This window comes from Argiope bruennichi, chromosome X1 (assembly GCF_947563725.1).
Source record: "Argiope bruennichi chromosome X1, qqArgBrue1.1, whole genome shotgun sequence".
Taxonomy (NCBI): Eukaryota; Metazoa; Arthropoda; class Arachnida; order Araneae; family Araneidae; genus Argiope; species Argiope bruennichi.
Genome location: NC_079162.1, coordinates 89,173,200 through 89,189,234, shown reverse-complemented (window position 1 = coordinate 89,189,234; position 16,035 = coordinate 89,173,200). Strand labels below are relative to the sequence as shown.

The following is a 16,035-nucleotide window of genomic DNA, read 5'->3' as shown; positions in this document are numbered from 1 at the left end:
TTGCCTTCTGAAGCGATACTCGTTTCACTTGTTATTATTCATGCACCTGATTGTTGCATACAAGGGTGTTCAAATTAAAAGGTACGAAACGTCGTAACAACGTAACCGTTGGTGTGGTTCTGCTCCATGATAACGCGCGTCCACACGTCTCCAGGGTCACACACGCTGAACTGGCCAAGTTCAAGTGGGAGCAGCTCGACCGTCCGCCTTACAGCCCGGATATGTCGCCCTGCGATTTTTATGTATTTGAAAGAACATCTAAAGGGAATGTGTGTTTTGTGTTTGAAGAAACATCTAAAAGGGAAACGCTTCAACTCGAATGGGACGCTCAAGGACGCTGTGAAGAATTGGGTCTCATCACGGCCACAGGAATTCTGGGAACAAGAAATCCTTCGGCTCGTTAATCAATGGGATTGTTGTGTTCAGGTCTATGGTATACACTTTGAATAAAGTCTTCATTTATACCCACAGTGTCGTTTCCTACCTTTTCATTTGAACACCTCTTGTATTTTATCTGATGTATCTTTTCCTTTAATTTAATTCTTTAACAAAGAGCCCCTATAAAGCTCATCGTTTGCATTTTTTAAATATTGTATTTAAAAAATGGCTTGTTTCTGTATGCCTGATGTGCACATAAAGTTCGTAAAAGATATTTCAAGATACTCTGTATAGGCATTTTAGTATGGTGTAAATATTAAAATCTTAGTCAGGAGAATGATAAGAAAATAAAAGTAGCAACAGAAATTGGACACGATACTGCTACTCTATTTTTTGTTGGATAACTAAAATTTGTGTTCATGCATTTTATTCCGAGTAATAAATAAGAAAATAAAAATGTCTAAAACGAAGTAATCTCAAACGATTCCGCCAGCAATATGTCTGCATCCAGGTTGTCATTTATTAGTCAAATGTCAATAAATTTTTATAAACAATGATTATTTTTTAAATCCTTTAACCTTCTAACAAGAAAAATGATACTGAAAGTAACTTGAATAATTTTGAGAAGGAAAAAATATGTAGATGCTCCTTTTAAATTCGTGTAGATTTTATGTTAATTTTCTAAACATTTTACAAAAATCAAATCTTCCAAATGTATTGATTTATAAAATGGTGCACGTTTTTTTCTCACCAAATTTCAATATTGTTTATATGTATTAATACCGATCAGAATGTTTTCTTACCATTTTATTACACTAGGTAGTTATTTGTTCAATATAACTTTATGATCAAGGCTTTGAAATAGCAAAAAATTAACTTTTTGTCGTTCGAATTTCTTTAGCTTCCTAATTAATTTCATATTGTGTTTGAAACTATTGAAGATTAAAAGTGGTATATGATGTAAACGCCAAAATAAATATGTAAATAAAAACTTAAACTCCTTTTTTCACGTTAAAGTGACAAAAAACAATGTTTTATAATGTCATAAAGGTTATTTCTAGTCCTCTAAATAGTTAAAAAAAGGAGTGTAAAGAGTTCGCTGCGAGCTAAAACCACTTTTTTTTTTTTTCAATTTCCCAACATTTTCACTTTTGATACAACGCACACCATATTTAATTTTCAGTTATTGTTACTTCTATCTATATAAGAACTTACAGGATATTGATGTGCTTAAATATATTCATATATTTTTCGAATTTTAAATTACTTTCAATTCAGAACCTACAGCTTCCAGAGTCAAAAATTTTGAGCTCTTTATGCATCCATTGTAGGAGAACGAATTATTTTTTCCGAAATTTGATGATTATAATATGTTGGTTTTTAGCATCAGAATGCGAACCTATTTGACCAGTGTCAGTTATTTACTTCTTTGTGAGAATTCTCTAAATCTTAATGTAAACAAAATCATTGTGAGTAAATTCTAATTAATGTATGTATGTATGTTCAGCATCTCATAGTTTTTGATGAAGAGGATTTTATATCTTAAATTATATATTTATATATGATTTTAATTAAAATTTCCATCTTCCGTTTTCTTACGATTTATAACTTATATAAAATAATAAACGACGAATATATAGATTGAAAAATAGTTTATTTAAAAGAAATTGTAGAATAAGATAATGTTGAGAACCTGTTTAGTTTATTATTTACTATTTAAAGAATCTACATTCCTCCTAGCTTCTGGCAACAGTTATAATAAAATGATAAATTTCACCAAAGAAGCGGATGATACAATTCTAATCAGTATTATTCAGCATAATCAGTAATGTTCACCAAGCAAAGAAATGAACAATGAATAAAGATATCTCTTTTATAATTTGTTCTACTATAATTTCTGATGGATCAATTTTTCACTATAGGTCAATTTTTTAATTTTCCTTCAAGGTGGCAATTTGAAATACCTTTTAAAATACCAATTTGAAATACCTTTTAAAGTGGCAATTTGAAATACCTTTTAAAGTGGCAATTTGAAATACCTTTTAAAGTGGCAATTTGAAATATCTTTTAAAGTGGCAATTTGAAATACCTTTTAAAGTGGCAATTTGAAATACCTTTTAAAGTGGCAATTTGAAATACCTTTTAAAGCGGCAATTTGAAATACCTTTTAAAGCGGCAATTTGAAATACCTTTTAAAGCGGCAATTTGAAATACCTTTTAAAGCGGCAATTTGAAATACCTTTTAAAGCGAAAAATAAAAGAATCGCTTAACCCTATTGATGCCGCATAACAAATATTTAATAATTTTCTTACCTGAGCCCGACGTTACAAATATGTGATGGGTATTCATTATCAGTTTATGATAATTTTTTGTATAAAATCGTGTCACATATAAATGGGCTATGAAAATTATAGAGTTTTTAATTTTCATATAACCGGGACAACTTTTGTTTCGAAAAAATACTTGTGAGAAAAGAATACGATGCAATTTTTTTTAAAAGTTCTAAAATGTGAAAGAAAACATTCGAGTGTTTTTTTATGTAACTCTTCAAAATTTCTAGAAAATATTTACTTTTTTTTCTTTTAAATTTAATTCATTTCATTGATAATCGGTATCATATTTAAATAATAAAACGTCTATTGTGACAAATATATATGACTTCTGAGACCCTAATCGCGAATGGATTAAGATAATATGCTCATTTGCTGTCTTCTTTTCAAATCATCATATTAGTACTTTGCTGTCAGGAAACAAAAATTGATCAAAATTGAAAAAATGATTCATTTTGAGTAGAAAAGACCATAATCTCAAGTATGTGATTTATTACGTACAATGGAGTTGCTGCGATAACTGTATTTGCACCTCTACACGTTCCAAAATGTAAAAAATCGCTATTACCTGTAAATATTGAAGCATAATTTCCGACTTAATTGTGAATATGATATAGTGATATCAATACATGAAAATTATGAAATATGTTTAAAAGTATTGCTAATGAATATTTCTTCACTGCTTGTGTGAGAAAAAATTGACTAAATAAATACCATTTTACAAACAATTTCTTAGACCATCAGATGTTTTAATCATTATTAAACCTTATCTAACTAGTTTGGATGTTAAATATTCCTATTCTTTTCAACCCATTTTAGAAGCATCCACTGTGTATCGAAATTTATACAAATTAATTTCTTTACTTAAACAAAAACAAAGCTTTCCCATTACAGTAACGGAAACGAAGTATTTTTTGAATATACACTAAGTAGAAAATTCCTGAATTTCATTAAAAAAAGACTTAATACTAACAATCAGTTTCTTTTCCATTTCTTGACCTTCTTCAATTTCTCAATGAATGGACATATTTTTTTACATTGTAAAGAAAACGCACATTTCAATGTTTTCTTTCTCTCTTTCTTTCACTGACTATAAGGTGGTGGAGGTTGAGGTACTCCATGTGGATAACATGGATTTGTAAATCCTCCTTCCAACTGCACAACTTTGGAATGCTGAGGATAAAGAGAATTTGGACCTGCAGGATTCTGGCTTATGAAGTATCCGGCGGGATGCACAGCTTGGAAAGGTGCTAATCTAGAGGTTGGTTCGTCTTGATCACTCACAGAATCTGTATCTACAAGCCTTCTTCCTCTTCTTCGAGACACCAAAACAGCACTACTAACGATAATGCATACAACGAGGACACTCAAGATTACTATGTAGACAGTATCCATTTTCTGTAAATATCCCAATGGATTTGAATCTAAAGAAAACAATAGTTTATTAGAGAAAATATTATATAATTTAATTCTAATAAGAAAAGAAATATCTTCTCGAAATTTGTTACAATACTGAGGGTTCGGACCCTTTAATAAGTAAAATGTTAACTTTAATTTTCTCTGTGATACGTAGCTAAAATACTCACTAATACTAATACTAATGTAAAATATAATGTAATAATAATACTAATGTAAAAATAGAAAACAATAAGAAAAAAACCATACTCTTTCTAATGGCAATCTCAAATAATCAGGCAAAAAAAGGTTTTATGATTATTCGTTCAATTTTTTTTAACTAATCTACCTGAATTTTTTAACTAATTCTCAGATTGATCTGAAAATAAAGTTCCTTTACCTACTGTATTCTTGCATTTTTATTTTTAATTTAGAATAGACAAAAATTTACAGATGCGAAATTAGAAACCAATTTCATGAAACATGCAACAGTAGTTTTGGCCTTGAGTTTAGAGAGGAAGACTTTGGCCAATTTATCATAATAGATGTCTGATCATTGCTTAGAATTTCGAGGTCTGTCTCCAGTATTTTTTGACTTTCTTCAAAATCAGAACTCAATCTAAAAAATACAGTAATCACTTAGAATCAAGCATAACTTGTCTTGAAAATAGAATTAGAAACTTCAAAATTTGCTTTTTTGTGAATTATTGAATTATTATTATTTTAGTGAACAGTCTCATGACTCAAAGAATCCCGATGATGAACGAGCGGTTGAGATTTTTCCACCTTTCGATAGACAGACGATTTCATTAGGTCTATCAAAAGCTCGTTTCAATATTACATGATAATTATTAACAAAGGAGTTCGTAATTATGAAAAGTGGATTAAGAAAAAGAGCGTCATCAAGGTCCAATTTCCAAACTTAGTGACATCCTCCATTTGAGCCAATCTCGGATGATATTGTGAAAAAGAATAAAGATAAGCAAGTATTTTAAACAAAATATTTAGAATAAATATTTTTAAAAAATCTCGTTGCTGTGTACTTAAGTAAAAAAGGTACACGAGTGAATAGGTTAAGTTACCGAGATTTAAGATTAAAACACATACAAGGAAATATTTCATAAGAATTAATTTTCCATACCGCAGACTATATGAGATTCATCACTTCTATCGCCGCAGTTGTTTCTACCATCACAAGTCAGATCATTAGGAATGCATCTACCATTCGCACATCTAAATGTATCCTTTTTCACACAATCTTGTAAATCTAAATTTAAAATAATGGGAAATGAATCGTTGGAAAAAATATCATGATACATGTTAAAAAAAACAATGCAAATCGTTTAGAAGTAAAACAATTTGTGTTAAGTTAATGAAATATCTGAATGCTACTTAATTATCACTTCGAGTTGCATGATATCACCAATAACAGAAAAATAAATTTGTTAGAATTTTTGTTTTATTAAAATTGGAAATTTTCTTTCATAATTTCAAATCCATAATTCTACAGGTCTATCTCAACAGGATTTCTAACTTGAATAAGTGTTAACGTTTGATTTACGTAATTCATCCATCAGTAGTAGGCGTTTTCTGCAGGAATATGTCAGCTGATACAATTCTGCTTCTTAATAATTTCTACGCAAGATTTTTAAGTTTTAATAAGACAAAAACTACACTTCTGAAAACAACAAAGAATATGCATTAGTTTGAGCAGATGACACACAAATGGGGAACAAAAATTGAAGCTGGTAACATCTGCTCTTCTGTACGACCTTTATTTATACAAACAATATCCGTACATAATCAATTTAAAATAAGCCTCAAATGATATTTTGAGCTATTTCAATCCGAAATCATCAATCGTAACAGTGCTAGATGAAACTGGGTCCTTTAGTTCTTTTTTAATCTCAACTTAATTTGAAAAAAAGTTAGATCTTATTTTTGATACCAAAACCAATAATTCAAAAGCATTATTTGAATAATTATTGTCTTTCTAATCTGTTAAACATATGAAAGCACAGAAAATATCGTTTAATTAAATATTAGCGAACTCAAAGGCCAAAATCACAGAAAAAATTATTTTATTCATTTATTCATGATAATATTCACGTTAAGAGCACAAAGCCAAAAGATACTATTATTTAGCCATTGCTTTTAAATCACAAATGAAAGAAATCTTAACAAAATGGAGAAAAAATATTCAATTTATTCATTATTACATTTTTAGATATAATTTTATCAATTATGTCAGAACATTATGAGTTATGGTCTGAATAACTATTAAATTTATTTTCTTTTAAATTATCTTTAATTGAGGTTCAATAATCTTATTAATTTCGAACAGGAACAAGGTTGCAAAAGAACCAAAAGTTGTTGTAAAAGAATAAGAAACTCGGATTTCAATCATTTTAAAATATAGGTCTAAAAATAATTGCCTACCCTTGATCAGTAAGCCCTATATTATTTAATGACTCATATTTGCATCATTTACATTTTGGAATTAGTTTTGAATGCTTTATAATTAATTAATAAAATGATTCATTCAATTCCTTATTGCTTGAAGTGGGTAAGTTTATTGAAAAATTCAATTAAAATATTAAAACCTTTACTTGTTTTTATAGAAAGTTTAATATAATGATTTTTCCTTATTATACTCAGTTGTATAGATTTATACAGTTGCAGTTGAAAAGTAAAAATATTTGGCTGTGTAAAGTAAAAAGAATCCCGCATAAATTGAAAGTCAACGAGTTTTGATTCATCAATCTTGACTTATCAAATAGAGAAATTTCTGATCATGTAATAACCAAATGCACTACACCAGTTTAAATTTGAAATCCACTACTAATCTTTCATTTAAACTTATTGCTTGTCGTACATAGAGCAGCGCAGCACAGTGTAAGATCAGGTTAGATGGTGAATGAATTTATTTATCTCATACGATGCTGAGTTGATGCCATTATGCATGTATGATGCGTCTTTAATTCACAATTTCGGATGATTTTATTATTTGTGATTTTAATACGATTTAAAAATATCTTAAAACTGTTTCTGCTTCAAAATCTCTATCTTGGTTTATTTTAGTCATTAATGAGACATATAAAATTCAAACTTGCGAGTTATTTTCAATCTGACAGTGACTAAAAGCAGAATTAAAAAAAACTAAAGGTAATGGTTGAAAGTAAGGCTTTAGTTCTGAAGAATGAGATACTGTAAAAACAAAACGTATTCTTACCTTCTGAAACGACTGTGTAAGTCAAAGTAAATCCTCCTTCGAAAGTGAAAGCAGGAAATAAAGCAGGGCCTACGTGATAAATAATTGTCATGGGTCCTTTGGTATAAAAACTATCCTTCTCCTTTAAATCAAACTGAAAACGACAGACTACTTTTGGAGAAGTGTAACGGTCTGAATGATATATCTGTTAAAAATAAAATAAGGAGAGTTAAATTTTTAAATATCATTATATTCAAAGTCTTATTGTATTCATTAAAAATAAATTATCATCATTAATATTTGTTAAATGTATTTGGTTTGTATTTAATAAGCACTAATATTGAACATTTCAAGCTATTACCTCGTCTACTTAGTCACAGGCCATCCACTAGATTTTATCTTTTACCACTAGGTTTTGTCAGGAATATTTTTAACTAAATAGTAAATAATAAAATACTTAGGAGTTTAACATCTTTTTAGATTTTTTTAAAATATTTTTAAAGCGAAAGATTGCGCTCTTTTGCAATCTTTCAATTGCCTAGCTCATGGGGAAACCTACATAAAGTACGTATATTAATTGTCCTAACCATCTCAGATTCAGCTCTCAACTGTTTTTCTCTGTTATCATCTGTACATGAAAAGGATAGAAAAGTCATGGCAGGTGCAAATACGCTTGCTTTTATTTGCACTGAGAAAAACTACGCGACGCGATAATGTTTAGTCTTTCAAAATGTTTGTTTCGTAACTTTGTCGAAACTCCAAAACATCCATTGTAAGTGGCGAAAAATGGTCCATACGTTTATAAGCAGGCAGAAAAAGAAAAAAAAATGCATTAATATTTTATTGAAAAAAATAAGGTAATCAGATTTTCTGAACTTCAATCTGAGACATTCTAGAATCAAATGCTGAAGCTAAGAGGCTGATTAATAGGAAGGAAAGAGAGTATTATTCAATATTAAAAAAATATCCGAATGAATAAAATCAGAAGAAATAAAATAATTAATTATTATAAAATTAAAAAAACTCGCATGCAGAGATGGAAAATAATGACGATATATATTTAACTATTTTTCTTTCCAACTGATTAATTAGCCAAGTATGTCATATTAAATGACCTTATTATATGTATAGTAAAAATTGAGAATAATTCTTCAGAACCTAAATTTAGCAAATTAGAATTTCGCTAAATATTCTTTTTTAATATGAACTATTTACTGAAAAATAAAAACAGAATAATCTAATACAACTAATTCAAATTCAGGACTTTTTTTTTTTTTTCAATCTGAGCCAAATTAAAATCGGCTGATCTTGGACGTCTGATATCTTTAAATGTATAGCAAAAGTTTAAATGGAAAATTCGCGTTTAATTTAAGTTCATGTGTATTAACTTTTCTAAATTTAACTTTTAAAAAGTAAATATGGTTAATCTTTCTTTAATTAGAAATTTAATTTTAAAAATGAAATTCTAGACGATTGTGGCACAATTTTCAGTCTCGAACAAAGAGTCGAAATTCAGGATTGTCCTGGCTAATCCAGGGTGTCTGGTATCTTTATCAAGATAAAATATAACGAATGTTTTAGATATGAAATCGGTACTATACGATCACACTGCGTGGGGTACTAATGTTTAACAACAAATTCAACATTCTAAAAGACTCACAAAAAATTAATTCAGCAATAATAGCTGGATTTATTCGCTACATGTTCAATAATGTAAAAACTCTCACATATACAAAGAGTCCGATGGCACAGAAAAAGATTTTAAAATACTCAAAAAGAGACTTACTTTTATATAATCGTGACAGAAATACCTCCATTCTCTCATATCTATTTTACGTATACTGAGAACAATACCACGGTCCGCTGGTGGTTTAATTATAATTGTGCAGTTCTTATTAGGTTTGTAGGGAGGCTGGGAAGTAGCTTTCAAGGTGCCAGCTCCTTCTTTGGGTGTTTCATAAATTATTGTCTCATTTCCATATTTACAAAGATCTTCAACTATATCTGTAAAAAGAATTTATGCAAAACTGTTATTAAAAATAGAAAATATTATATACTATGCCCCCTCCTTTAGAACTCAATTTTAAATGTTCGTGCAGTTTTCTCACTCCCTTCACGGTTTTTCCCCACTATTAAGACAATATCCAAATTCTCGTAAATACTATTTAAAAATGAATAGATTTAATGAAATAGTTTTAGCAATACACTTTTATTAACACTTTTTTTTTTTGTTTTGGTTACAGATTGGTTTTTAATTTACAGATTAGATTTAGTCTTTAATGATATTATAATAATGAATTAAAATTAAACTTAAAAACAGCTTTTTCTAAAATTCCTTACTAGATGGCGTCAGTCGTATGAAATCAAAATTTAATTATATTAATCAATTAAATGATAATTAAGTTTTAAAAAGTTTAAAATAGTTTATTATCTTCAATAATACACAAATGTATAAACTTTCACAATTCTAGCAGATAAAAGAAGCGAGTAAAAATTCGATTCCAAAATTCCATCTTTATAAACATGAAACAAGTGAAGTTAAATAAAAACGATTGATTAAAAACACACAAAGCTGAATGATTAATTATAAAATGCAACTCTGAGAGAAGTGGTTCTCGAAATATTTTAGTCAAGGAAATAATTTTTCAAATGCTTTATGATAGCCTTTATATCAAAATCCATATCCTGTGAATATTTTCTGATATTTTGTCATTCATTTAATGCATTAATCCTCAATATATTTATCCATCCTTCATTTTAAACAAATGTGTACATTGCATATTTTGCTGGAATTAAATTTGGGATATTTTCTCATATCGCGTCAAATATCGTTTTTGCCTTATGCTCAAAATAATTTTACATCAAATATCAAGTAGTTCAAGGTAACAAATTCAGAGATACGAGTTCGGATAATTTGAAACAGTACAGAACTTTGTGATTGAGATATATAAAAACCTTAAAATTAAAAAAAAAATCAGAAGAATAAACCGAAACACATTTTTAACCTAAAAAGACAGAAAATAAATGTCGAATTAAAATAGTACGAAAAATTGATAATATATTTCTATTAATCCCTTGTCCTACGAATTTACTTAATTGCCAAATTAGATGCCACATCTTATTTGGGGCATTTATTATTTTAATTCCTATAATAATATAAGGGCTTTTGAGATATTGAAACGTTTTTAAGTGATTTTTGCATTTTAAATTACTTTATATTTTCTCTTTATTGTAGTTTAAAAATTAAAAATTCAGTAATTCGATACGCCTGTGAGATCCGTCAATGTATGCAAAGGTTTTAGTTAGAAAAATCTTTTTGAAAATTAAATTTCAAAGCTTATCAAATCGATAACATTTTAATTATATTCTAAAAGAAGAAAAAAAGACGCTCGGAGCTATCATCTACAGTTTTTCATATGCAAAGATAAAAAGATTTTGTTACAACATTCGCTAAATGTCCATAAATGATGGTTGAGTTAAAAATACAATTCAAAAAACAGTTTATTCAAACTTTTCACCTCACGAAGATTTCAAATAAGAAAATGGGGTTTTCATCAAGTTTCTTTGAATTAAGTTAGATTAGCATTACGTTTTAAGATGTATAAAGTTGGACCTCTTAATTTTAAATCATGATCAGTTGACAAAAACTACACTCGGAGCCGCAGTTAAGTTAATTAGCATTACCCCAGTTAAGTTAATTAGCAGAATTAAGTTACATTAGCATTACGTTTTAAGATGTATAAAGTTGGACCTCTTAATTTTAAATTATGATCAGTTGACAAAAACTACACTCGGAGCCGCAGTTAAGTTAATTAGCATTACCCCAGTTAAGTTAATTAGCAGAATTAAGTTAGATTAGCATTACGTTTTAAGATGTATAAAGTTGGACCTCTTAATTTTGAATCATGATCAGTTGACAAAAACTACACTCGGAGCCGCAGTTATTCATATCACTAAACCCCCAAGCCATACCAGTTGGAGGGATTTGACAACGACGGATTGAACAGACATGAGCCAACATATACGACGAGTATTCTCAGAAATAGAGTCTTGAACCTTAGACTAAACAGTTTCTTTGATGAAACTCAGCAAGCAGCCTTATTATCCAGTATTCTTAAATAGATATTAAATAAATCAAGTACAATGCATTTAAATACTACAGTGGTGGCATTTCTATCAACAAAAAGAAATTTAATACATTTTCTGATAACAGTAAACAAATAACTTGTGCAATATTTGATCATTTCGAAGGAAATTAGTTTTTCCCTGATTGGTCAATTTTCTCAATTCTGTTACTGGTTTCTCTGCCATTGTTGATTGGATTGAACACCAATTCAAATCAAGTCCAAGAGATCAAGGAAGAGGGGCGCAGTAGCGTCTGAGGGTAAAGTCCCCTGAGCACCCAAGGGCAGAAGTCTGACTTTAGCTCATATGAAGCTAACACTCGCACACTCGCTTGCACAACCCCTTTTTACAGGAGACTCTTTCACACACGCTACAGAGATAGAACACTGGGTAAAGAAGAACCAGAACTCGAAGCCGGGAAGCACCAGATAACCGGGAAGACGCATTACCCTAAGGCCAAGACGCCGACTCTTTGCCATGGTAATACTTAAATGCGTTGTGTTTTGGAGCTACAAGATCTGTGGTAGGCTTAATAAATTTAAATGAAGATTGATAACAGCCTTTTAAACTATTCGTATAGCCCTCAGAAAGCATTGCGAATTGGAATTTTAAAGTCGCAAAAATTGTGGATATGCGCACACATCTTTTAGATGATGTAGTACTAGCTCTAAAAAATAATTCACAGAACTATGTTGATTTGAAATATTTCATTAAAATTCTCTATATGCAAGTTAAAACAAGCTTATTTACTTTATCACTAACTATGGCCTCACTGGCATATTTTATTTGTTCTCATGGATTTTGAATAACTTTTTAAATATTGATTGCTACAGAGTTATTACAGAAAGTTTATGAAGCCTCTATGGTGACTCAAGGGGTTTGCCTTTTCAAATGCTTTAACCTAATCAGTGGCTAGACAAGCGTGGAAAAGTTAATTCTGAGATTTCATAGGTATATTAATGAGCAAAATAAAATTAATTCCAAGTAAAATTAATTCAAAGCCAACATGTTCCTAAATTATAAAATGATGATACCATCTTAATTCTTTTTAAGTTTTAAAAATTACTATTTTATTATTTCAAAAAAAAAACACGGCTTCACAGAAACAATTCTAAACTTTCTGAAATTCGAAAAGTCACCACAATTTCTCTAACGAATGATTTATTTTGGCTCACTTTTTCTATCTGATAAATTTTCTTTTCTTAGATTGAAACTCAAACTAAATTAATCGCTTTATCTATTAGCTCAGTGTTTACATATATGGTGTGCGCATCTGTTAAAAACTACCCAGACAGTCATGGCAGAAAGATTTACAAGCGTATCATGTTGTTATTTTTTAACATGTTGACGAAACTCTTTTTTAGAGCAAATTTCAAGTTTCTTAAAACGAAAAACTGCACGTGAACAAAACTCTTTGAATTTTTTTTCTTTCTCTCTCTCTCACTAAATGACCTCTAATTTCATCTATAGGAATAACTGAGTACCTGGATTTAAATTTATAGCGGCGCAGGATGTTTCACAATCATTGTCAATACATGTCTGCATTTTTAACTGTACCGTATTTTATCCAGATATTTAAACTGATTAAAAACCGGCTCTATCTAGCAACGTGTTTGAATTTGAACAATGCATATTCCTTTTAACTGCATGGATTATCAAGACAATCCATGCAACTTAGAACTCACGTGGATAAAACGAAAATAAAAAGAAAGGATGCACCGCTAAGCAATTTTTTTCTACCACTTTCCATTGTAGCGTTAGTTTGCGTCACATAATAAACAGATCGTAAATCTTTGAAGCACGTGAATGTCGTTTTATAATGCCTTGAAAATGTAAAGGATTTTTCCAGTTCTACACGGACACATTATCAAGACAAGATCGTATCTAATATTCTACAGCTGAGGAGCAGGTGATAAGCAGCAGGATATGGAAGCAGGTGTCAACTCTGTAAATGAAGTGTCTTGTCTATAGCCTTGATATACTTACATGTAGATACATAAATACGTTTTAAAGGCATTTTAAGATTAAATTAATGGATAAACATAAAAATTCGTTGCTTAAACAATTTTTTATTATCTCATGACACTGTAGATACAAAATTTGCATCATATTTTTTGAATTATCCAATGAATGAATACAGAAATGTATGCAAGTGAATTGAATTCTGTGTGTGGCGGCTCTTCACTGCGGAACGGTTTTTGTGTAAACATTTATAAGCGAGCAGAAATGGAGTCTTGATTACTCTCGCTTTCACCAGCACTGCAGCTGTGTCGTGTAGAAATATCCATTTTACTCATTATTTTAATGTTCCTTTAAAGTTTTAATTAAATGCTAATAATTTAATTATTTCATATATATTTAATTTGTTAAATAATCGTTTGGTATTTTATTGTAAATAATGTGTTTGTTTAATTAATATTTTAAAATTGGTGGCAACATCAACTTTTGTTATTGTATATTTTAAAAAGTGTTGGCAACATCAATTTTTGTTTTTATATTTTTGCTTTCGAATTCCGCAAATAAAAGAGAAGTTATTTTTGGTTACGAAAATCAACGCTTATTTCTTCCCCACCTTCTTCAAGTAACTCTCTTATTTATTTTACCGTCGTGTAACTGGCCAGTTCCCATGTGAGATGAAGCTTAAAGTAATTGTAGTAAAGTCTAGGACAGATTAGCCCGCACGACATGTGGAATTATTTAATTTAGAAGAAATGTAGCGACTCATTTTTAATTTGTTTTATAACATGTTATTAGACATGACTTTTAACATACAGCTAACCTTCATTTTTATTTGGTTAACATATTCACCATAGCATCACTCATACATTAGATTATTATACTCTAATTTATAAATTTAAAATTAAAACATTCGTAGATTCTATGTGAATATTATTCATTACAATAATTAATCAGAATCTTTCACCTTCTGAAACGCTCTACGACTTTTTTGTTGAATCAAAACGGTTACATATTTCTAGAAACAGAATATTTTTACTCAATAGAGAGAACTGAACTGTCAACCGAATATACCTTTAAACATCTGTTTTGAGAAGAAAAGTGGTAATTCAAATGTCTTTAAATATAGTATACAAAGACTCATCTTACCCCGATGTTTTGCTTTTAGAGCTTCCCCAGAAGTTCAGATAGGATTTACTGCTCTGTGACTCCTTGCGAGATTATATATAATTTTGACGTGATTTTAACTATATAAATATTTAATCAATCAAAACATTTCGATAGAAAATATGAATCGAATAATTGAAAGTGCATAAAGTTTGTTCAAACATATCGGAACTTTATTCATAAAAACTGCTCATTTCGAAATATAAAAGTCTCGCGCAAATTTCCTTCAAAATTGTTCAAAGTAGACCAGCACTGAGCACACATCTTTTGGAATGGGGGGGGGGCAACTAATCCATCGGATTCTGTAAGATATCTTTTCTAAATTCAAATCTGTTCCTTTCATAAATATTTTCGGCTTGGAGAAAAGCCAGAAGTCGCACGAAACCATACCGAAAGAGTAGAAAGTCCGAAGGAGCATTGTTTTGCTTGGTCAAGAAAATTTGGAATTTTGGTAATTGCGTTGTCATGAGGGAACTGCCAGTTGCCAGCTGCCCAAAAGTCAGGTCATTTGAGTCGTGAGGAATCATGGCTGTGCAGTCAAAAAAAGACAGTCAACTTAGTTTTGACAATGCAACTGATCTGCTTTGTTTTTAGCCTCTGAGATGTTGGATACTTCCAGTTTGAAACTTAATTTTTGGTTCATACCCATGAAACCAAGGTTAATCCCCATTCATCAGAGCGTTGAGGAAATGGTGATTATTGTTGATTGTCTCCATGTACTGTGGAACGGAGTTGCTTCAAACGGAATTGCTTCTGTTTAACTGTTAGTACTTTGGCTAGATCTTCCCTGAAATTCATTTATAAAATTGGGCTGAACGGATGCAGTGCTGATATTCAGCTCATCTGCAAGTTCTATAATCATGATTCCACGATTCTATACCATCAATTTCAATTATGATCTCATATCTGGATATCGAGGGCCTACCAGAACGTGCTTCACTCTCCAATGATGCGCAGTCATCTTTGAGGTAATTGTACTCTCTTTATCTGCATGGTACCCATTGATTCTTTCCAAAAGGCCTGTTGAACTTTGCAGATCTTTTCCACTTGAGAATAATCAGGCTTTACACAAAATTTAATGCTGTAACATTGTACAAATTTTTCAATCAAGTTTTTGAAAACGAAAATACCATGTAACTCATTTATATTCCCTTATTTACCAACGGCGGCTGCTGCTGCAAGATGAAAGAATTCAAGAATACACATAATAGCTGCTTTTATACCTACTTAACACAGTTTACTAGCTTCAATTTTTATGCACAAAATACTATGGTCGAATAATTTTTTAATAAACTCATATTTTTAATAAATCCTGTTCAGTGTTCTTGTATACCTGTTGAATGTCTTCGGTGAGGACTTATGCATGATCTCGATGAAAAAGTGAATAGAGTGAAACCATAGTCAAAACTTAAATTATTTTCAATTATTGAAATTAGAGATTTTTTTTTATAAAGTCTAATCGTTTTGATTTC

At 30.0% G+C, this 16,035-nt stretch overlaps 1 protein-coding gene across 1 annotated transcript in view; it reads right to left on the bottom strand.

Moving 5' to 3' along the window:
• Positions 1-2,013: 2,013 nt before the first annotated feature.
• LOC129958847 (uncharacterized) overlaps positions 2,014-16,035 on the bottom strand; it is a 30,610-nt gene continuing 16,588 nt past the window's right edge. Inside the window, exons 2-5 of the mRNA XM_056071568.1 lie at positions 9,102-9,319; positions 7,337-7,520; positions 5,246-5,371; positions 2,014-4,133 (exon numbers count right to left, since the gene is read on the bottom strand). Coding sequence (XP_055927543.1) covers positions 3,793-4,133; positions 5,246-5,371; positions 7,337-7,520; positions 9,102-9,319 — 869 coding nt within the window. The 3' untranslated portion in view covers positions 2,014-3,792. The remainder of the gene's footprint in view (positions 4,134-5,245; positions 5,372-7,336; positions 7,521-9,101; positions 9,320-16,035) is intronic.